This window comes from Podarcis pityusensis (genome assembly GCF_964106645.2).
Source record: "Podarcis pityusensis genome assembly, chromosome: 1".
NCBI classification, from domain to species: domain Eukaryota; kingdom Metazoa; phylum Chordata; class Lepidosauria; order Squamata; family Lacertidae; genus Podarcis; species Podarcis pityusensis.
Genome location: NC_138028.1, coordinates 118,156,719 through 118,179,511, shown reverse-complemented (window position 1 = coordinate 118,179,511; position 22,793 = coordinate 118,156,719). Strand labels below are relative to the sequence as shown.

Genomic DNA, 22,793 nt, shown 5'->3' with positions numbered 1-22,793 from the left:
CAGCAACAGATAAGCAAAATAAAGGTTCCTACTCATGAATATGTGCCACGCTATTTTCTTTACTCATCAGTTCATAGTCATACTAGTCAAGCTAGAAATCATTTAATATTTCCAAATATGCATATATGTATAACTTTAAACTTTTTTTAAAAAAAAAGTTTACCAATGACTATAGTCGAGGTGTTGTCTAATTAAAGTATGAGGCTGGACAGTCCCATAGGCATCCACCTCAGGCATATTAAGATCATCAATGAAGTAAATTAATTTTCTCATGCCTGGAGGAGCATAATTTCTGCCAGCTTTCTTTTCCAAGGACCTTTCAAGAACACCTGTGAAGAGAACAGAAGTTGCATGAGAACAATAGTTGAAGCGCAGCTGTAGGAAAAGGAAAAGAGTTCAAATACCTAGCGTGCTCAAACAGATCATTATCGTCATATATAGAGCTTATTCATGTACGCTTTCACATGTCGAAGGCTCAGAGGGTCTAAAAAGCCTTAAGTACGTGAATGAAATTTATTCTGAGCTGCCAGTCAGAAACGACAGACTTTGTGGCTGAGGGCCTATATTAGGAGTAGCCAGTGTGGTGCCTTCCAGCAGTGGTAGACTTGGTGCGGCTCAAATTTCAGTGGCTCCCCCTGCCTCTTGAGCTCACGATTGTTGTGGCACCGCCTGTGGCGCTGATGCCCAGTGCAGCCGAACCAGTCATGCTACCCTAAAACAGTCTCTCCTTTCAGAGAGTGGTGTTTTCCCAACTCCCATCAGCCTCAACCAGCATAGCCAAAGACAAGAGGTGATGGGGGTTGTAGTAAAACAACAGAAGGCAGACACTACACACACAAAATAGACCGTGTTGATGCATCTAGGTCAAAATAAATAAATACATAAGACCTGGAACTGGAAGCACTAAACCACACAGGGGATCCATGACTGATCCTCCAGGATTTGTTTATTTTTTTGCTTTTTCTGACAAATTGTGTGCTGTAATCTTAGTACCGTCAAGACCACATAACACCAGTCCTGAAAGACCTACATTGGCTCCCAGTACGATTCTGAGCACAGTTTGAAGTGTTGGTGCTGACCTTTAAAGCCCTAAATGGCCTTGGCCCAGTATACCTCAAGGAGCGTCCCCATGATTCAGCCCGGACACTAAGGTCCAGCCCTGAGGGCCTTCTGGTGATTCCCTCATTGCGAGATGTGAGGTTACAGGGAACCAGGCAGAGGGCCTTCTCGGTAGTGGTGCCCGCCCTGTGGAATGCCCTCCCTTCAGAAGTCAAGGAAATAAACAACTATCTGACTTTTAGAAGACATCTGAAGGCAACCCTGTTTAGGGAAGTTTTTAATGTGTGATGTTTTATCACATTTTTATATTCTCTTGGGAGCCGCCCAGAGTTGCTGGGGAAACCCAGCCAGATGGGCAGGGTATAAATAATAAATTATTATTATTATTATTATTATTATTATTATTATTATTATTACTACTACTACTACTACTACTACTACTACTTAATTCCCAGGCCTGCGGTGAAATGGCATGGTTTTTCAATTTCGAAGTTGTGCTGCTGTAAAGACAGAATATTAAAGGAGGAGGTAAAATGATGGTAGTTACATACGCTGAAGCATAGCAGATGTTGTATAATAATTGAAGGGGACTTTAGCCACCATATAATCTTCTGAGAGCTTGCTAAACTTGTCCGACATGAGAATGGTTTTTCCAACTCCAGCATTTCCCACAAGCATAATTGGCTGACCCTTCTCCAAAAGCAAATCCACAAAATATCTCAAGCGAATGGTCTCGGATGTATGAATCAAGACTGTCTGTTCCCTCAGACAAGGCAAAGAGGTATATGCATTTTAGAGACAAGGGGGAAAGATATATGTTATGCAGTTAAGAGTGCTCTTTCGCAATGTAAATCAATGTAATTGTTTTTATACTTCAATTTAGGTGACAGAAAAGTGAATTTATACATTAAGATTAAACAAGTGGAAATATATAACAGTTACTCAGACTTTATACTTGTCATAATCTTAATTTTGTAATAACAATGAATGATTTTTGACACTGCAAAGATCAGAAGCTAAATAGCTGTTTTAGCAAGATTACATTATATAGCATTTGTAACTCAATGTGGTGGAATACTGCATTTTGCTGTCACTTAAAATACAGTGAAATGTAATATGAGAATTATTGCAATGTCTATATTCACATTTTCAAATATAAATGACATGCTATAAACATAAGTCATAGCGCTACCATATGATTATGCTGAAATAATATAACATGGACATAAATGAAGAGAAATGATGTTGAATTGCTTTTGCCAATAAGTTGGACCGAAAATTCTACCCAAGGATATCAGAATTAAAATTGGGAAACTGAGTAAATATGGCAGCAATAATTTTATTCACAAAAAAAGGCCCAATTTCTTTTGAAAATGTAATTGCAGATATACTTTAATATTTATCACCCCAGGCAGTTCATTCACACTGCAGAAAATAGGCATATCAATGGCAGAAATGAAGTATGAAGTCAGCTTGTATAGGAGATAATGTGAGAATCTGGTGAGGTGGTGAGAGGGTGGGAGGAAGATGGCTCTCTCTACAAGGTTCCAAATGAAAAATAAAGTATAGGTCCATAATGGATTGTCATTTTTACAAGCCCACAAAGAACCCGAGGAGGCAGATAGAAAAATGTGGATTCTTGAAGTGAAATATGCCTACTGCATATTGAATCAGTCACTAAGCTTCAAGAGTTTTTCAGCGGCTGTCTTTGGTGTGCATGACGTGTGAATACACTCGTTCTGGTGTTGCGAAGAGAAACGCTTGCACTATAGTGAAGAAAGTCTAATAACAATCAGAGCAAGGCTATAATTAATTGTGATTCTGGATGCAGTTTCTACTTTAGTGATTAATTGATATTGTGTAGTCTCTTGGGTAAGTTAATTAACTTATCTGTGCTTAGTTTAGCCAACTGGAAAATGGACATATTATTACTTAATTGTATCACAGAAATGTTGTGCGGTTTGATTAAGGTTAGAGCTTGGAAACACTTGGGCACAAGCTCTACTTAGGAGCGAACTATTTTGTTGTGACACGAGTGTGGTCTTCGGATAGGGATGCAACTCTTTTCAATTACTTATTCTTCGTTTATTTCTAGTTATTTCTATGCCGCTTTTAGGGCAAAAGAGTTACGAGGTGGTTTACATATATAAATGAAAACAGAGGGCAGGGGACTTAGAACCCATCTCACTACAGTAACAAACAAAATGGCAGTTAAAAAATGTTGTGGATTATAGCGCAGAATCAATGTTAAACCAATTAAAAGGAAATAAGCAGCAGTTTAAGCAATTAAATAATATTTATAAAACAGTCCAATATCTCGGCTAAAAGCAGATCTAAACAAATTGGTTCTCAAGGCCTATTTAAAAGCATTGAACCAAAAAAGATGGAACCAAATGTTCCTACTGGCTGAGAGTAGGGATGAAAGGATTTCTCCATTTATGTTGGTTCTCTCAGTTGCTCTTTGTGTGTGTGTACCTATGGGTTTTCAGAAGTGTATAATAGAAAGTCAACAATAACAAATAAGAAACACAGATTTCTCATTTTTCTAGCTGAATTAAGTACATAAAGGAGGTTACAGAGACAGTGGGTAGGTTAACAAATACTAAGCATGCTATTCCAAGGAGTCTCTTCAAAAACCAGCATATGGAGCAGATAGCTTTAAAACACTGGAAGAGGAGCTGCTGTAGGGTTGCCATATTTCAAGTGAAAATTCGGACACAAAAGTTGTTGAAAAAATAGTAATAATTCGCGTATTATTTGGGAATTTCTGGATGTATGTCCCCCCTAAATTAAGCAAAGGAAACCAAACCATTGCAAATGTATCAGATCTGAGTTTGACTTTGACTTCAATTATGAGTCAGTTCTCCACCAGAGCTAGGACCTTGAGTGGGCAGCCAATGCAGCTTCCATTAACAGGGGAGTTGTATGAGACTGAAGGGATGTGGGTGGTTCAAATCCCCACGATGGGGTGAGCTCCCGTTGCTCGGTCCCTGCTCCTGCCAACCTAGCAGTTCGAAAGCACGTCAAAGTGCAAGTAGATAAATAGGTACCACTCCAGCAGGAAGGTAAACGGCGTTTCTGTGCGCTGCTCTGGTTCGCCATAAGCAGCTTAGTCATGCTGGCCACATGACCTGGAAACTGTACACCAGCTCCCTCGGCCAGTAAAGCGAGATGAGCGCCGCAACCCCAGAGTCGGCCATGACTGGACCTAATGGTCAGGGGTCCCTTTACCTTTACCTATGAGATTGAAACAGAACCCAGGCCAGTAATCTGGCTGCTGCATTTTGGCCTGAGTCATCTTCAAGGGCAGTCCCACATAGAGTGCATTGCAGTAATCCAATCAGGAATGTACCAGAGCATGGAGTACAGTGGCCAAGTCATCTCTGTCAAAAAGGGTCTGTGGCTGAACCGAAAAGCCAGAACTGAAAAAAAAAGGCATTCCTAGCCACAGACCCACCTGACCTTCCAGTGACAGAGCACCCTCCAAACTGTCAGACTTTTCTGCTAAGGGAGTGCAACCCCATCCAGGGCAGGCCACCTCCCCAGCTCCCAAATATGAGAACTTAGGACACAAAACACTCCTGTCTTTTCGGGATTCAGTATCAGCTTATCGGCTCTCATGTTATTAGCGAAAACAACATGAAAATGCAAGCTATCAGGCAGAAATTGCATACAAAAATTGGTATATTAGGAAAAATTCACACTGAAATGCTGGTACGTTTTCAGGAGGGCATTTTTTAAGGAACTGCAAACTGAGGTGGAAATGCGAAGAACTGAAGACTGGAAAAGTGAGCAATGGAGAGAAATGAAAACAGAGAGTTTGTGTGTTTGTGTACAGGCTGTGTAGATCTGGGAGAAGACAAGAGACATCATGAAAGCCCATCTTATTTCTCCCTTATTTTCCCCAGCCTCAAAATGCCTTCCATCCATTTGTCCACACTACAACTGTGGGGCCAAAGTGAGTCTTTTACACACTTCCTGTCTTCTCTCCTTAGACTAAGATGGTCTCTCTTTCATCTAATGCTCCCTGGCTCTTTTCCTTCCTCCACTAAACGCTCCATAGGAGGAGAAGACACGACGTAGCACCAAGTTGACTGATGTTGCTCTAAGTAAGCCCCACAGCACTGCCTTTTCCCCCAACTGAGCAGTAAAATTCTAGCAATCAAAATTCGAAAGGTAGCTAACTCCAAGGGGGGAAGGCTAAGAAAAAGCAAGTGGAGCAGTGAATTTAAAAAATCTATTGATATCGCTGCACCTCCATTGTTCGAACGGAAACTTCCCTGGCAGCAGTCCACAAGGTCTTTCCCTTCCTTGTGTCTCTTCATCGGCCTTTTGCTCAGCAAAAACTAGGCACTAAGTGCACCATGCAGGCTGCAACTGCCGCTGGGTTCTTCAAAGCTCTTGCCACCCATAAATCCAAGACTAGAAACTCAGATTGCAATACCCTTGACGTGGTAGAATAGAGATTTCAGAACCTAAGCTTGAGGGAGTCAGCAACAACTGGTCACAATCTTAAACCCCACACCACCCCAAATGCAATGATCGGTGTGATGTTGACGTCATATTGGCCAGTGCATTCTGAGGATCTAAGATGGCACCATCCACTGCCAATGGTTCTTGAACTGAGGCGGAACGTGACTATTATTTTAAATTACGACCTGCCATGTGTGTGACTGGGGCTAACAGTGGCAGAGCTAGATGGAGGCCCTGCTTCACGTCTCTTTGGTTTGGCACTACAACAGCCAACACCCTCAACTCAGTTGCGCACACTCTATCTATGCCTGAGCAATCCTGAGACCCCTGGTAGTGGGTGGGGCTTTAAAATATGAGGTGAGCTCCTTTCGGCTCCAGGCCATTGATAGCATGTGAACAACATCTTAAATCCTCCCAAATACAATGCCCAAGACCACATCAGATTGGGCATTGACTTTTGAGGGCCTAAAATGGCAGTTGCCTCCCACAGGGGTACCAACTTGAATAAAATATTGGAGGGGGGGAGGCAGGTATTCCCAACCCCGCCTAATCAATCACATAACGTGGTCCACTGGAATGGCAATTCCCATCCACTTTGGGGGGCCCAGCCTTGGCCCCTAGGAGTTGGCAAAGCTGAGATTTTACCCATTCCCTCTTAAGAAGGCATCTTGTTCTTGTTGCTTTAAATACGAAGATGTAAAAATGTAAACAATCTACCTTTGCTCTATACAGTGAAGCAGATTATTAATCAATGGAAATAAAGAAACAAGCCTGTGACACCATACCCACTTTCCCAGGAGCAAGCCCCACTGAAAATGGGATTTAGCTCTTAGCAACGATCTATAGGATTGTGCCGTAAATAAATAAATATTTGTGTCTGCCTTTGTAAGAAAAGGAAGGGCATTAATATTCATAACATCTAGAATCCAGTTCCCAATTTGCCATAAAATTCTAATGACTCCTAGAAAAGCAACCGAAAGCAGGAGTGAAATGGCCAACCCACCGCCAGCAAGATAATGATAATCAGACATTTGCAAGTCAGCCACCAAACAACGCACTCCAAGTTCCCCAGAATGTTCAATATTGCAATGAAAAGCTCCAATTGTAGTTCAAATAAGTCTTCACTATGAGTGCATTGGATCATTTACCTTAACAATGTGAACGTGCTCTCATTATCATGTTCAACTTGATTAGTGTATAGTCTAACATTTAAAAGTGCACTTCAGATGGAAGAATGTATGAATGCATGATTGGTTTCTAATAAATTGAGCAACCTCCTAATGAACTGCGAGGGATCTAGAAGGAACCCGTGGATAGACACAGAGAATAGGATGCTTCCCCCTCACCCCCCAACACGCAGAGCCCACCATGTGCTATATCCTTTATTTTTCAACATATCACTAAGCTGATCACTAAGTTGAGAATTTGGAAAACTATATGCCTAAGAAAGATGAGTATCACAGGGCTGGCTGATTTGCTGAAAGTAATTATGAGGCTGCACAGGTAACACTTATCACTGAAGAAAAACTATCTAGGTCTCCTTTGCCTATATTGCTTTACATTGAATAGAATCACTTCACTGGGGGGATAATAGTAGTAAAAAATATTCAAATGCAGAGAAAAGGGAATGAATTTGTGAGTTCAAATTCCAAGTGGGTAGACCAGGGTTTCCCAAATTTGGTCTCCAGCTGTCTCTGAATTACAACTCCCATCATCCCGAGCTAGCAGGACCAATGGTCAGGGAAGATGGGAATTGTAGTCCAAAAACAGCTGGAGACCCGTTTGGGAAACCCAGTGGTAGACTGTTGACAGTCAAAAGGCAATACAGATTTTTGTGGCAAACAGCTTTATATGGGCATAATATTTTGGTTGAGCATTAGAAGACACTTTTTGATAGTGCCTATAGTTCAGAGACATCACCTTGCCAACAAAGGTCCGGATAGTTAAAGCCATGGTTTTCCCAGTAGTGATGTATGGAAGTGAGAGCTGGACCATAAAGAAGGCTGATCGCCAAAGAATTGATGCTTTTGAATTATGGTGCTGGAGGAGACCCTTGAGAGTCCCATGGACTACAAGAAGATCAAACCTATCCATTCTGAAGGAAATCAGCCCTGAGTGCTCACTGGAAGGACAGATCGTGAAGCTGAGGCTCCAATACTTTGGCCACCTCATGAGAAGAGAAGACTCCCTGGAAAAGACCCTGATGTTGGGAAAGATGGAGGGCACAAGGAGAAGGGGACGACAGAGGACGAGATGGTTGGACAGTGTTCTCGAAGCTACAAACATGAGTCTGACCAAACTGCGGGAGGCAGTGGAAGACAGGAGTGCCTGGCGTGCTCTGGTCCATGGGGTCACGAAGAGTCGGACACGACTAAACGACTAAACAACAACAATAGTTCAACAACAGAACCAATTATTACCTTGAATTGGTGGAGGTTTTCCAGTAGACTGGACAACCATCTATTGAGGATTGTTTTAGCTTTACATTTCATGCACCAAGTAGGAGTTTGGAATGTGGCGTATAAGCTCCTCTCCAACTCTATGACTCCTGCTTTTCTATATAATTAGTGGCTTGTATATATGGTCAGAATGGATGTTTACCGTACCTCCTCGGTGAGCAGTGGTTTCAGTCTATGCTGGGGTAGTTGCTGTAGCCTACCTTGACCAGGGCTGGCATTCATTTAATTACCAATGTAATATCCTAACCGCAAAGGCAATGGCTGGTGAAGCAACGCCATAGAATATGATGAGGCATTTAGGGAAAAGGCTGCGGAAATATCCACCTCCAGGTGGGATGTGAAAGAGCCTGATGCCTGGATGTTATGGGTCACCCCCCAGGTGGAGAAGAAGGATGACCCCACAAAAACGCAAAAGCCCACCCAAAAGGTGACCCGCGGGGTTAGCTGGGAGCCTGGAACAATGGAGCCTTTAATGCCGCTAATCTCGCGAATGCGAGCGTTGTTCCGGCTTTCACTCCTATGTGAGGTGCTTTTGGGCCAAACCTTTCTTTCAGAACTCCAGAAATTACAAGTCTGGCAGCTCCAGGAAGGATGCCGGAACCAACAGTGGTTCTGTTGGTGAGCAAGCCGCAAAAAGTACAGCTGGAAAATAATCCATTGTATTCCCTAGCCCCTATGCCTGTCTCCCTACCAGCCACGCTCCCCCTTCTTCGCTTGTATCCTGATAGAGAGGCCGCAGAATATCTGGTAAAAAGGGTGTAGCGAGGGCTTCCGTATACCAGTTGCAGGTGTCCTCACACCCACTAACCCACCTAATAAAAAATCTGTCAGGGAAATCCCGGAGGTGGCATGGTGTAAGATCCTAACAGATTTTTTTTTTTTTTTAAGGCAGAATAGCGGGCCTGTTCTCTCATGCTCCATTCGATAACTGCCAACCTTCCGATCAGCAAGACCACAGCACCACTTTTACCTATTTCAATGTAGAGCAGCACCCATGCATACTCTCTCTGCATAGCTGTCAACCGTCCCTTATTTGGTGGGAAAGTCCCTTATCCCAGCGTCGTGTCCCGCTTCTGTCCCGGATTGATGATGTCCCTTAAATTTCCTGGGTTTCAAAGGAAGAAGCTCCTCTCCCTCCCTCCCTGCCAGCCAGGGAGGAGGGAGGCTCCAACTGTGTTGCTTGGCTGCGTTGCTCACCCAATAAGGAGTCTAAGAACAACTGGGGGTGGAGCTTGCATGCCTTGTGCTGATCAAATTGGCCACGTTGCCTGGGGACTCGCCTTTGCTCAGCGCTTCCCAGCGGAGAGGTGACGGTGGTTTTCCTTGCTGCATCCCCTTTGCCAGGTTGCTGCACTGTGGGAACCACCGCTTGAGGCTTCGTTTGGCTGCTGGCTGGGCTTTCTGTCTTTGGCTTGGAGGGGCTCAGAAGTCGAACATACCTGTGTTCGGAAAATCCCTTATTTTGGCTGCTGATCCCTTATTTTCGAGGCTGCTGGTCCCTTATTTTCAAATCTGTAAGTTGACAGCTATGTCTCTCTGTTCCCACTTGCGTTTTGAGGTGGTGCAGTCAAAGAATAGATATGCTACAGGTTATTTCTGAACGTACAGACAAGCTCTTAACAAAGGCAGAGCATCTAGAAAGCTGGCAACGGTAAAACTATCGCAATTTTGCGAACTTTACACAACGCTTTCACTTTTATGTTGCCACACAAGGGTTTCTCATCGTTGTATTGTGAGGGCTGGACCAAGGAAGGGCAGTGGTCAGGAGATGGGAATGGAGAAATGGGATTGAAAGGCAATCAGGAGCCAAGCAACCAGGAAGAGCAATACATTTGCTTACTGCTTCTTCCCGTTGGGAGTTGGTGGTGCCTCATTCCTGAGGGCATTCACTAACTGGATAGGAGAATTCACTAACTGACCTATTTACCCTGGCTTTTGACACCTGAGATGTATATTTTTAAGACCCACCCTATCTTTGTGACTGCAGATTGTTTTAGACTGCTTTTTAACATGGTTTTAATTGCAGCAATCCACCATGGGACTTGGGAAGGCTGGGTAATAAATTAAAATGTAACAAGAACAACACTGCAGAAAATGAGGGGTGCGTGTGTGTGCTTCATGGCTTCACCTCATTTATCGATGAGCCAACCATTCTTGGAAAACTCCCCTGAAACCTTCCTCTGCACCTTTCTTGAAGATAAAAAAATTTAGAACTAGAATTCTTGCATAGGTGACAGGTTTTACTGAAGAGAGGGTATGAGGTTAACACTGTTTACTTTCTTCCTGTTGCTCAGACATATTTTTATATATGCACTTCTGAAGAAGTTATGAAGAATATTAAAGTTTGTAACTACACAATGGACTTAAAATGGTTTTATACTAAGTTAAGGTGCTTAGCTTTCCCCATAGAGTTCTGGGAAATGTAGTTCAATTAGGAGACTCCTCTATTAGAGGTTCCTTCACCACCACCCCAGCTATAATTCCCAAGTAGAGGTGGGAAACATTTTCTGGCTGGCAGGCCAGATCCTTATCTCCCCCACCGCTGGAGGGCCAAACGACAGGCACATAGGCTGCCCACTTGTCATTCACCTGACACGGGATCTATATTATAAATATGCCTCTCTCACCACTCCTTGGCCCCAATACAGTGGAAGAAAGTTACGCTTAGGTCCCACTGAAATCAATAGGATAAATATGTTGCAGCTAACTAGAGCTTATAAATGTCAAAGGGTACTAAGTGGAACCAACTTTCTTTTGATTGGTGGCCTTGTCTATATTTACTGGATCCATAAAAAAGCAACTCTAAACCAAGACAAGCCTCTACTCTTTTCCAAGTTCTCAATTTTTAAAAATAGTTCCCCTTTCTTAAGGGGCTAAAATAAAGCATCACCATATTTTGCAAAATAATGAAATGCTATTTTAATGTTTCATATATTTCCACTGCCTCCTTTTTGGAGCCAATTACAAAACCACTCCGTTTAGGAACAACGGAAACTATTATTTTGTCTTCTTTTTTTTCCGGAATCATCCGTACGATAGGACGTTTCCTGCCGCAGTTATTCACAGCTTTCAAATGTTTGGAGAACAGAACACACCTTGGGAAGATGGCAAAACATAGCTACCACAATTTCCTAGACTCCAGTCAGTTCCATCCTACCCTTCCTTTTCTTTTTTTTTCCTCTTCAGTGAGCTTTGCATAAAGCTAACCCAAACCCACACGGATTTCTATAATATCCAAGAGGGGAAGGTGGGGGGGAGAAGAATGACAATGAATAATGTGTTGTAAGTGGAAAATGCCTTGAAGAAACCTAAATTGTAACAGGGAAAAAAATGACATTTTAGATTTTAAATGTTACACAGTTTTTATAAAGCTTCAGTCAATTTATTTTATTTATTCTAATGAAGAGCATTACAACTGCTTTACTGCACTGAAGCAAGCATCGATCACACCATTAATCACACCTTGTGAATAGTCACAAATCAAGTCCTAACAGCAAGCACTGAATCAGGAGCAATGAAGCATAAACTCCTTCACAATTTATGATCTCTCCAATTGCATCTTTTCAACCATTAAATTGCAAGATACCATAAATTTTTATCTTCTTCACTTCAGTCACATTATTGATTCTGCCTTGTGAAATATAGAATAGCTGTAAATCTAGGCGATTGAATTAAATTTAAAGTCCTGACTTCAGAAAAGAAACCCAACACACTGCCATGGCCGTTAATTTGCACAGAGGAACAAATGATAGAAACATTAAAATTTAAATGGACAACAGGGATTCCCAAGAACCATCGTTCTGTCAATCCCAGGCCACGTCAACCTTGAGCGTTTTTCTTTGAGCCAAATTATAAAAATGCACGGCAACTAATTCAGATAAGAAGATACTCTGGGTAGGAGGGAGGGTTGACCACTGGCTGTCTTCACTAGGAGTAAAACCCCACCACAACCACCAGGAAGCAAATTCTGTCCTTGCCTAATACCCCTAGTTTCAATCAGTTGGCAGCTGTTTAGGAGAAAGAGGTTTTCTGTAATGTGTAGGGAGGCTGTGACCTTTCAGCTGTTGCCAGAGTACTTCCATCATCCATGTCCATTAGCTACACTGACTGTGGTTGATGGGAGTTGGAGTCCAACCACAACTGGAGGACCACAGTTTCACCACCCTGATCTAAATAGTTCATTTGGCAAGATGGCATTCACTAAGGAACAGAGAGGAGGAAAGGGGACAAGAGGGTTTCATTTTGTCCCCCCCTTTTTCGCTTGCCAATTGAAAAAGATCAGAAAACCATTCACCATGGTGGTTTCCAATTTTGGTATACATAATCCTCCAAAGTCTTGGCCAATCTGTTGTTTTAAATATAGAGTGGTACCTCAGGTTAAGAACTTAATTAGTTCTGGAGGTCTGTTCTTAACCTGAAACTGTTCTTAACCTGAGGTACTACTTTAGCTAATGAGGCCTCCTGCTGCCACTGTGCTGCCGCTGCACAATATCTGTTATCATCCTGAAGCAAAGTTCTTAACCTGAGGTACTATTTCTGGGTTAGTGGAGTCTGTAACCTGAAGCATCTGTAACCTGAAGTGTCTGTAACCCAAGGTACCACTGTATGTCTGTCATAGGAGTCAACGCCTAGGGGCCAATGTCCCTTCATGCACTCCCCCAATAAAATATTTGAGGGGGCTTGGGCTCCCAAAAGTTGATAGGCATTGCCATTCAAATGGTGTCTTGTGATCGATTATGTGGAGCAGGGCTTACCTGGCCCCCTCTGCAATATTTTATTCAAGTTGGCGCCACTAGTCTACATTGTGGGTTTCTTGTGTTTATGTTCTGAAATGTGAAATCAAAATAGAGAACCCAAAGGCATCGGCATCTGCCACACAGAGCTTAGAGGTCAAGAAGACCGGGATTATCAGATGAACCTTGGGGTTCTCCTGACCTTCCTGAGCAGATTTGGGAAGGGCATGGGAGCATGTCCTCTTTTGTCTGTTCTATTTTCTCCCCTCTGGTGTGTGTGTGTGTGTGTGTGTGTGTGTGAGAGAGAGAGAGAGAGAGAGAGAGAGAGAGAGGCAGGCAGGCAGGGGGAGAGCTGTTTACTCTCCTCTTTTACGCTGCTATTCCTGCTTATATTGTGTTTATATTGCTGCTTTTGATGCAGCTACAAATTTAATGTTGTAATATGATTTGATTTTGTTGTTGTAAGCTGTTCTGCTTTCTTTTCAAGAAGACAGCGGTGTAAAAGAAATGGATTTTTTTTTTTTTACAACAAACAATAAAAAGAGAAATGCAGATAGACTGCTCTGTGAATGAACAGGTGAGGGAGAGCAATGGTTTCTTCAAAGTCATCCATCTGCTCCTCACTGTTTACAATCCTAACCATGTCTACTCAAGTAATAAATCCTACTCAGGCTGCATTACTGTCCTGATCCACTGGCCCAAAGGTAGGCTCATGGGAGTGGTTTGGTGCAGGGATACCCAAGAATAATGTCAAATACACCAGGGTGCTTTATTATAAGAAAAACTGTACTTGCAGCACAAGCTAAGGAGCCCCACTGCCTTTGCAGATGCAGAACGAACAGTGAGATGTCATCATGACCTGTCCACACCCAAGCGAACATTTATACATTTTTAATACACAAAGCAGCATACGTCAGTTTGGCCAGACCTTCCCATCAATTCACCTGACCGGTGAGATAATAGGTGACAGCTATCCAAAGTTTGCAGATAGCTCCCCTTTCTGTGCCAAAAACCCAGCATCCCAGGGTTCACAGATAAGCACATCATCAAAGTGAGCCAATTAGCATATATCAAAGCAAGTGAATATAAACATATATGAGTTCATTCTTGCAACAACTACCAATTAATTTTGGGGATATCTTGACTTCCAGGCAGATGGCCTTCTCGGCAGTGGCGTCCCACCCCCTTTGGAACTCCTTCCCTTCTGATGTCAAGGAGATAAAGAACTATACAACTTTTAGAAGACATCTGAAGACAGCCCTGTATCTGGAAGTTTTTAATGTTTGATGCTTTATTATGATTTATATATTCTGCAAGCCGCCCAGAGTGGCTGGGGAAACGCAGCCAGATGGGTGGGGAATAATAATAATAATAATAATAATAATAATAATAATTATTACAATGGTGTTTGCAGGCCTTCAGGAACATTTCTACACAATTTAAAGCTTTTGGCTTCTCCTAAGAAAATTTTGGGCAGTGCAGTTTGCCCCTCACAGAACTACAATTCCCAGCACCCTCAACAAACTACGATTCCCAGGATTCTGGGGGCGGGGGGAGTCATGAGCTTTAAATGCATGGTGTGTATGCCGCCTGCATTCATTTGGGCTTACTCCCAGGCAACTGAGGTTAGCATTCTGAGCTATCTCCAGCGGGTGCAGAATGCTGCAGCGAGGCTCCTCATGGGGTCTCTGCCATGGGAGCATATTCACCCAGTGCTTTTCCAGCTGCACTGGCTCCCGGTAGGAGTACAGGGTCAGATTTAAGGTGTTGGTTTTGACCTTTAAAGCCCTTCACGGCCTAGGACCCTCGTACCTACGGGACCGCTTCTCCCAGTATGCCCCACGGAGAGCCTCAAGGTCCATAAATAGCAACACCCTAGTGGTGCCGGGCCCTAAGGAAGTTAGATTAGCTTCAACCAGAGCCAGGGCCTTTTCAACACTGGCTCTGGCCTGGTGGAACGCTCTGCCTCATGAGACCAGGGCCCTGCAGGATCTGATTTCTTTCCGCAGGGCCTGTAAGACAGAGTCGTTCCGCCTGGCCTTTGGCTTGGAGCCAATTTGATTCCCTCCCTCTCTTTCTTTTTTCCTTTCCTTCTCCTCCTGCGATGAGGCTACATTTTAATATTTTAATGTTTCAATATTTTAATGTTGTATTTTAATTTTGTTTTTAAGTTGTAATTCATTCAACTTGGCTTTTTATTGCTTGTAAGCCGCTCTGAGCCCGGCCTTGGCTGGGGAGGGCGGGGTATAAATAATAATAATAATAATAATAATAATAATAATAATAATTGTTATTATTATTTGTAATGACAAAAGTATGTTTTTCCTGTTCTCTTGCACATGGAGAAAGTTGAAGGGCAGCAGAAATGTGTCACCAGAATTCATAGGGATGAGCAGGAGCTAGAACTTCAGCACAGGGGGCAAGGAACTGCCTCTGCTCACACCAAAGCAACACTGCAGCTAGCACCGTTCAAACAAAACACCTCTGTGGAATTACCAGCCTCACTGGCTTCTTGAGGTCATTGACTGCTAAGCTGTACCCTGGCTTTAGGAAAGTTGAATTGACCTCTTGCAGTCCTCTGTCTCCCCCCTAAATATTGAAGAGAGGTTCACTCAGGCGTCCACTCCCTACTGGTTGCTTTCCCCCTCTTCTGCCTGAGTTTCTCACTCCTTCTTGATGGAAGGGATAGGGGTACTGTCTCTGGGAATTTGCTTTGCCACTCTGAGCACACAGAGATTGCCTCACTCTCACATGCCTCCTCCTTCCTGGAAGGAGCTGGCATGGGCAGTGGGACGAGCCCACTGTGGAAATAACTTGGGAGGGAAATCAAGGGGTTACTAGTGGCCAATTCTCTCTCCCCTCCCCACTAAGCTGGGAAGAATGCAGAGAGAAGAAGTGCCATGGTGCACCTGTAGCAGCAAGACTAGATGCCTTCATCTGCCCCAGCTGCAACAAAACATGTCTCTCCCATATCATCCTCTACAGCCATAGTAGGCACTGTAACTCTCCAACGGCTGAACTGTATATCTGAAGGTGCATTCTCCCGCTGTCTCCTGAGACAGACAGGTGCCAGCAATATAGTGGAGGCCCCAGAGCCCGATGGCCCCCTCCCTGGGGTCGTCCTCTCCCCAGTCTGCGCTCCCCGTGAGCTCATCCTCCTCCTGGGTCTGCCAGGCCCTGACACAGGTCTGCATGGATAAAATATTACTATACTAATAGGAATCTTCGGGACTTCTTCCCAGCTATAGCGTCAAGACAAAACCCAATGAACAGAATCTGCTTTAACAAAACCCTTTTCATAATAACAATGCGCTTTCCACTGGCGCAGTATTCCTTGTGTTGTGACACTGCTTTGATAATTAGCAACACTTGAACTCCAACTTGTTATGCACTTTGTGTTCCCCCTAATTCAGCCGTAATTATCCAGATATGTGCTGCTTCTCTTATGACTAATTGCAGTGGATTGTCCTACCTGGAGAGGGACATCTGCTTCTATTTCGGTGCCTGGAATTTTCTCACTCCACAAAGTAAATTTTTTCGTATCCGGGTCAATGAAGTAATCGAAAACCGTCCCTTGGGAAGGAAATTTTATTGTTCGCATTTCTTTGATCCACCATCTACTAAACTCCATGCGATAATCAATTAGCTGAAAAACAGAACAAAGGGGAGACAGACATGAAACACGGGAAGAGGTGTGCTAGCCCGACTATGAGCATTTTATTTGTTTGTTGGTTTGTTTGTTTGTTTGCTTGCTTGCTTGTTCTGTTTTGAAGGCACCCAAAATAGCTGCCATCCTCTGGGTGATGTTCAAGAAATATTTTAAACAATTAAAGCAGCACTAGAACAACCAAGAACAACAGCAGAACACATGCATTGCATGTACTGTAGAAGATCGTTGGATCAGTCCCTGGCCTTTCCAGGCAGGGCTGGGAAAGACTGCTATCTGGAAAGTCAGTGCCTATCATCGTAGACGAGAGTGAGCCAGATGAACCAATGGTCTGTTTAAATAAAAGACAGCTTATTATGTTCCTTACTGTTATAAAACAGAGAGGAAAGCTTAAAGAAAAGAAAAAACCAAGTGGGAATGTTAAGTTCATAGCTTAGAAACTGCAAGAGCTGAAGGACTTTCTCCCAAACTATGTTCACTGATCTAAGTTATGGGAAATAACTCAAGGAACTATTCGATAGTAACCTTTCAACCCTGAGGTTTCCTAGACTGTCTATTTTCTTACAATGAAAATACCAAGGCACTTTATTCTTTTATAATCATATGTTGCTGCATGCTTTCGGGTGACACCAGAAAGCACAGAGTTACACGAGAAACAAAAGGTAGTGGCCACAGAGTTTTTCTGGAAGCAAAAATGCCATTTGGTTCATGCTAAGTCCCTCACTCGCAGAATACGGAATGCCCACCCTAACATACTGTCACATTCAAAGCCCTCTTCTAAGCCATACATAGCACATCAGAAAGATGCAATAAAGGTGAACCAGGTTCTGGCACTTAGCAATACATGCATCCGTGGTGTGATAGGGTTCAGCTTGCATCTTAAAGAAATCAAGCCAAGCAGCTTGAGATGTCTTGAGATATTAAAGAAAGGAAGGGGTACAAGGATCTGGAGACACATTTGCCTTATTTCACTGTTCTGACAAATATAGACTTGGTAGCCAATCAGTGGCCTAAATCCACTCAAAAGGGGTAGTGATCTGCCAGCTACTTCATCAGTTGTTAGGGTGAAAAGTCTTCTATCACAGCCAATATTAACTAGATGTTGGTAGGAGACCCTGGCAAGTGGTAAAAGGAAACAGGAGGCTCAGAGTATTTCGAGGGTCTGTATATCCCTGTAGAGAGAACAGTCATGAATCATTAGGCTGAGAAAAGTTCCTTCCTGTTGGATCAGTTGGATCAGGGATATGTGATCTTGCTGGCAGAAAATTACTGTGATTGTCTGACACTTTCCCTTCAGAACTTGTAAGAAGCAGGAGTTAGTGGGATAGTTGGCTTGTGGGATGGTAGGTGCTAGAGATTAGAAAAGCCCTATGGTGTATATTATGTTTCCCAGGGCCAAAAATGTTTATCAAGTGTCAAATGTAAGAAATGGAAACTGTAGAACATATCGCCACAAGAACGAACCCAAAGAAAAGGGCATGAATAACTAGCAACAAGGCAGAACAGCTGTGCTATATAAAAATATGTCCAGGCCTTATCTGTTGGCATGGACAGTGTATTCTGATTTCTGACCCCTATAGTACACAAAGGAGTGGTGTGTCCAGAATCATGTGTGAATGCATATTAATTTTCTAGAATAATTGCTAAAATGCACATTTGAAGGTGGGCATCTTGGATGTATCACTTTGGGGTGACAGACGGTAGAAGTGGAGAACATCACTGTTGTTCAGCAACTAGGCCAAGGTGAGATCTTCTGGATCTTTATGTAAATACAGTCATACCTCGGAAGTCGAACGGAATCTGTTCCGGAGGTCCGTTCGACTTCCAAAACATTTGGAAACCAAGGTGCGACTTCTAATTGGCTGCAGGAAGCTCCTGCAGCCAATCGGAAGCCGCGTCAGACATTCGGGTTCTGAAGAATGTCCACAAACCGGAACACTCACTTCCGGGTTTGCGGCGTTCGCGAGCCAAAACTTTTGACTCGCAAGGCGTTCTACTTCTGAGGTACGACTGTATAAAAAACACACACACTCACGGCCATAATTTTGCAGTTAATGATACAAATATTACTGGCTTATTTTTCCTGTCTCATTTCTTATTGAAAATATATTGGAAGCAGTGGGGTGCAGTCAGTGGACTACAGGGACTAGGCTAGTCTCCTAAACGTTCCTGGTAAATTAGAGTATTAAAGTATTAAAGCCTGGCGCCTGCTTCCCAAAGCCCAGGAAACTTCTGCCTGGTTTAGGGAGGGAGAAACAGTGCTCATGCACGTGATGTTGGGATGCTGTGAGGTCACACATGTGATGTCGCCTTCCCCATCACTCTTGCAAGCTGGTGCCTCTGGCCCTGTTCCCCTACAAAAAAAAATTCACCGCACGCCATTGATTGGAAGATAGAATCATAGAATTGTTGAGTTGTACAAGACCTCATGGGTCATGTAGCCCAACCCCGTGTGATGCAGGAATGGTTGCTGTCAAACTTGAAGAGAATACCAAAATACTGTTATCTTCCCTCAAAACCAGCCACTCACCTGATCTTGGAACAAAGCACCACCAAAGGCCCATATACTTGCAAAGGCAAAATATACTTCATAGAGTTCACGAGGAGAGTCTGGGGGAGCATTCTCCGGGGTCAGGAGACAATCCAGTAATGAACACAAAGTCTTCAGTGAAAATAAATAAAAAGGAAGGAGAGAATAAAGATATCTGAATACAGTCCCTACATCCTTTATATTCTTATTTCTACTTCTTTAGCTGCTACTGTCCCAATATAATAAATATTTTAAAACACATCACATAACCATTGTGATGTATTTATAATTACAGAGGACGGCATCTGACTAGGTTCTCCTCAGCATAGGCTCATTGAAATTAATAGACCATGCCCATTAATTTCAGTGGGTCTACTCTGAGTAGGACTGGTATCAGATTTGGCATAGAAGAAAAAAAGTCACACACAGGAGACCAAAGCAATGAGTCGAGGGCAAGTTCCCTTTATTATAGGCGGGAAAGCTTGCTGGGTAGCTGCTCCTGCGATATGTTAGGCACACCTAAGCAACATACACAAATTGTTAAACTGAAGAGGGAGGGGGAAGATTAATCCGCAGTGTGGATCTATGTTCAGTCCCCACTTCTTCTCTGGCCCATGGGCAATTGAATCAAACACTTCAGACGGAAGAGCTGTTTGAGAGCTGAGATGAAGGACTGGAAACTGTATTCAGCCACTGAAAAGTGGTAACTGATGCAAGAAGAAGGAATTTGTCATATACTATTCCTGGAGGGTGTCACATGGCAGTGGTAGAGGCAGAGGGGTTCACACTAAGATATGGTCCTTTAGCTGTTGAACTACAACTCCCATTATCTCTGACCACTGGCCATGTTGGCTAGGTTTGATGGGAATTGTAGTCCAGCAACACCTGGAGGATCAAAGATAAGCCACCCCTGGTCTACGGGAATGTGTTCTGCATGCAAAGCCTGCATAGCTGTCAACTTACAGATTTGAAAATAAGGGACCAGCAGCCTTGAAAATAAGGGACCAGCAGCCAAAATAAGGGACCTGCAGCCTCACCTGTTCCAGGCACTCCAGTCTTCCTGTCCTCCTGGAGTCTAGTCAAACTCATGCTGATAGCTCTGAGAACACTGTCCAACCAACTTTGTAACCAGAGGTTCAACTGAATAGAATCTGAATCACATGCACCACAAGGCCTATGCAGCCTCAACTTAAGATGGCTCCCCGGCCTGGCTTTGCACTGCAAAGTTTGCAGCAGCACGTGCAACAAAATGGCGTCCAGCATTCAAAAACCCCCTCAGCTTGCATTAACTAGCCACACACAAGGCATGCAAGCTCCACCCCCCAGTCGTTCTTAGACTTCTTATTGGGTGAGCAACACAGCCAAGCAACACAGTTGGAGCCTCCCTCCTCCCTGGCCGGCAGGGAGGGAGGGAGAGGAGCTGCTTCCTTTGAAATTTAAGGGACATCATTTAAGGGACATTTAAGAGACATCCATCAATAAGGGACAGCAGCGGGACATGGCGCTGGAATAAGGGACTGTCCCTTCAAATAAGGGACACTTGACAGCTATGAGCCTGTTTTCAGAAAGCATAATATTGGTAGGGCTGGCATATGTCCCAGACATTACCAGGATTTCAAAGGCAGAATTGACGTCCTGGAGGAATTTCCAAGTCAAACAAAAAAATATGTTTTTTTGGCATTCTTGCAAGAAAATCTCAACAACTTTGGGTTTTGTCTAAAAAAAATCTCAACAACTTTGGGGGTTTCCTAAACAAAGCTCAACAATCTCAGTGTTTACCTAAAAGAAAGTTCAGCAACAAAAAACAGGATGTCCTGTTTTTTACTTTTTGAAATATGGCAACCCAAAATATTGGTAACTGATATTACCCTCTTAAGCACACATACCTAGGCTGAAAGAGCAGAACACTCTATCAGACTGTGTTCAGATTATGGGACTGGGCTTACAAAGTGGAAGAGTGTTCTCTGCAATATATAGGTTGGGAACATATAGAGTTACTGAGCTTTGTGACAGCTGCAGATATTGGCTCAATTCCAGTATAAGAGGGAAACATGAACTGCACTGGGAGAATGGTGTCACATAGTCCTCTTTGCTTCCCAGTTCAGCTCCTACAGATGAGCACAAAATTCACTCCTTTTCTTCCCCCTACTCCCAGGATTTCCAGAATCTTGCCCTGTTCCACCTTTGCATGTGTGCAGAGGCAGATGCACACACACACACACACACAGAGAGAGAGAGAGAGAGAGAGAGAGAGAGAGAGGTTTTTGCAACGAGCACTGCTGTAGTAGTCCTCCTTCTGGTGCAGAATCTATGCAAGCAAACTTTATTAAATAAGTATGTTTTTAAAAGTCATTGTGGGAGCAACCCCAACCACACACTCTTTACCACTTTTGGAGTGCAGATGTGTGCGAATGACTCAAAAAATAATACCCAAATGCAATGTAACTGTGCTGTTCAAAAGACCCACATCTAAGTTCTCTAGTTTGAGTTTTTCTGCCTTGTGTGTTAGGCACAAAAAAACTGTTTTCATTTCTGGCTTTTGTTTTTTCCTCATAGAAAAATAATGTGATCCAGAAAGCTTTTTTTAAAAAACACACACACACTCAAAAGCTTCATATAAAAGCATTATTCAAGTGCATAACTTCTGCATTCATTCAGAAATGCATATGGCATTTTAAAAATAACATAACTTAAGGAAAGTAAGGGCTTGTCCCATATAATGTCTGTTGGAATTTCATTTGCTTGCTAAAGTAACTTCAGATCAAGCAACGGTATGTCCAGAATTCTGTATAGCAGTTAACACTCCTAAATTGTTGAGCTCAATTTTATCAACAGCCAAATAACTTCATTGTAATTATGGAGTCCGTTTTAGAAAATGAAGGAACACCGACCTCACCTCCAAAGCGTTCCCATATTTCTTTTTTATATATACTACTTGTATGAACAATAACTTGACTCTATAAGAGTCTTAAGAGTAGTCTTTTTGACTTTAAATGAGATTACTGTAGAGGATGGCATCAGCCCTAATTCAGGAGGAAACAGTTACACAATCTGTGTCTGCTTTGTCACTTGAATCACAAAACACAAAATGTTAAACCATGCTGTGATTATAATGAAGTTCCTTCACACTAGGTCTGCATACTTGAACACTCTCACAATCACATCTCAGGAAGAGTGGCAGTCTGAAGATCCTGCTGCAGTTGTTGTTACCTGAACCATGCTGTTCTCTGGAACGGGGGTGATGGTTTTTAAGTTGCAGCGGACTTGCTCCAAGCAGTAAGGAACATATTTGTCAAAAAGGATGGTTAGATTTGCCCTTTCTGTCTGTGCTTTGCGAGTTTCAATCCAGCTAGTCACATATCTGTGAAAACAAACGTATTTTAAGGTGCTTCTCCTCCCCTTAATCAATTGCTTTTGTTTACTATGTTTGAAAGCGGGTTTATGAGAAGAGTAGAGGATTGTTTGCGGAGCTGCCTAGTGCTTTTACTGTATGTCCTTAGCTTGGTTCAGCCTTATTTTACTTGCTGAAATGCCTCTCCAAATTACCTTGTTGTTGGTGATCCGTTTCCAACCGATTTGGCCTTGTAGTACAACTGTGACTAAGTTACTGCTTCTTTTGCCTTCCCAAACCAGTGCCCTCCACATATTTTGGACTACATCTCCCAGTAGCTCCAACCACTATGACCAGTGACCAGGGGTGATGAGAGTCAAAGTCCAAACCATTTGGAGGGCTCCTGATTAGAGAAGGCTGCTTGATTCTGTTCCAGGGGTGTGTTCTTCTGTCAGTTAAAATTTAGGACTTTAAATGCCTTTTTTTTTTTTACCCCTAAGACACACTCTCCCTCAACCTGTCATCTTTCAGATGTTTTGGA

General features: G+C 43.0%; 1 protein-coding gene across 1 annotated transcript in view; it reads right to left on the bottom strand.

Annotated features, from left to right (window-relative positions):
• LOC308458304 (dynein axonemal heavy chain 11-like) overlaps positions 1–22,793 on the bottom strand; it is a 228,996-nt gene that overhangs the window by 129,511 nt on the left and 76,692 nt on the right. The window contains exons 34-38 of the mRNA XM_080973289.1: positions 22,132–22,282; positions 18,922–19,053; positions 16,197–16,370; positions 1,611–1,815; positions 164–329 (exon numbers count right to left, since the gene is read on the bottom strand). Coding sequence (XP_080829415.1) covers positions 164–329; positions 1,611–1,815; positions 16,197–16,370; positions 18,922–19,053; positions 22,132–22,282 — 828 coding nt within the window. The remainder of the gene's footprint in view (positions 1–163; positions 330–1,610; positions 1,816–16,196; positions 16,371–18,921; positions 19,054–22,131; positions 22,283–22,793) is intronic.